Consider the following 701-nt stretch of genomic DNA (forward strand, 5'->3'; position numbering starts at 1 on the left):
GTACAACTCAACTCAAATCATCGTACCTGAATCAACTCAATTCAACTTAACACTACTACAACTCGCGTTATATCGTTGGCAGTAGTTGTTTCTTCGACATTACCCTCCCAAACGAACCCTATCAATATTCGCTACAACTTGTACGTGATGTGTATGTGAACTACACGTAATGTATGTGATGCAGGTGTGTGTGACCTGTGTGAAGTATATGTTGGGTATGTGTTCACGACGCGTTCGTGATGCGCACGTGTGTTGCGTATGTGCGTCTCGCACACGTGTATGTCACATGCATGTATGGTGCACTGCGCTGACGTGCATGTTAAATATATGACGTATCTGTATTTAACTCAAGTGTTTGTGACGTTGAACGAACGTACGTGGTGTGCGTGTGGTCCACATGTACGTGACGTACTTGTATTTGACGCACTTGTGAGTGGTGCTCGTGTGGGTACTTGTAAGTGGCATACGTGTGCGTGCATGTGAATCACGTACATGATGCGTGTATTGAATATACGTTTGTGTGACGCGCACGTGACGTATGTCCGAGTGACGTGTATTCTAACCTATGTCTCATGCGCAATTATACTTACTTTCACGAACACACCACATGCATGTCATTTATGCGCAAGTCTCAAACACGCCGCATATGTATGTCGCATACACGCTAGTAACGTACACGTACACACACACATCACACATGC

The 701-nt window shown here is 44.9% G+C and overlaps 1 protein-coding gene across 1 annotated transcript; it reads right to left on the reverse strand.

Moving 5' to 3' along the window:
* Nucleotides 1-131: 131 nt before the first annotated feature.
* LOAG_16201 (hypothetical protein) lies at nucleotides 132-558 on the reverse strand (the record flags this gene model as incomplete). The annotated part of the gene is made up of 2 exons (XM_003151689.1): nucleotides 132-307; nucleotides 378-558. Coding segments are annotated over 2 exons (357 nt in total), but the record flags the coding sequence as incomplete, so codon positions are not given.
* Between the last annotated feature and the right edge of the window lie 143 nt (nucleotides 559-701).

This window comes from Loa loa, assembly GCF_000183805.2.
Source record: "Loa loa unplaced genomic scaffold supercont3.4711, whole genome shotgun sequence".
In the NCBI taxonomy this organism is placed as follows: Eukaryota; Metazoa; Nematoda; class Chromadorea; order Rhabditida; family Onchocercidae; genus Loa; species Loa loa.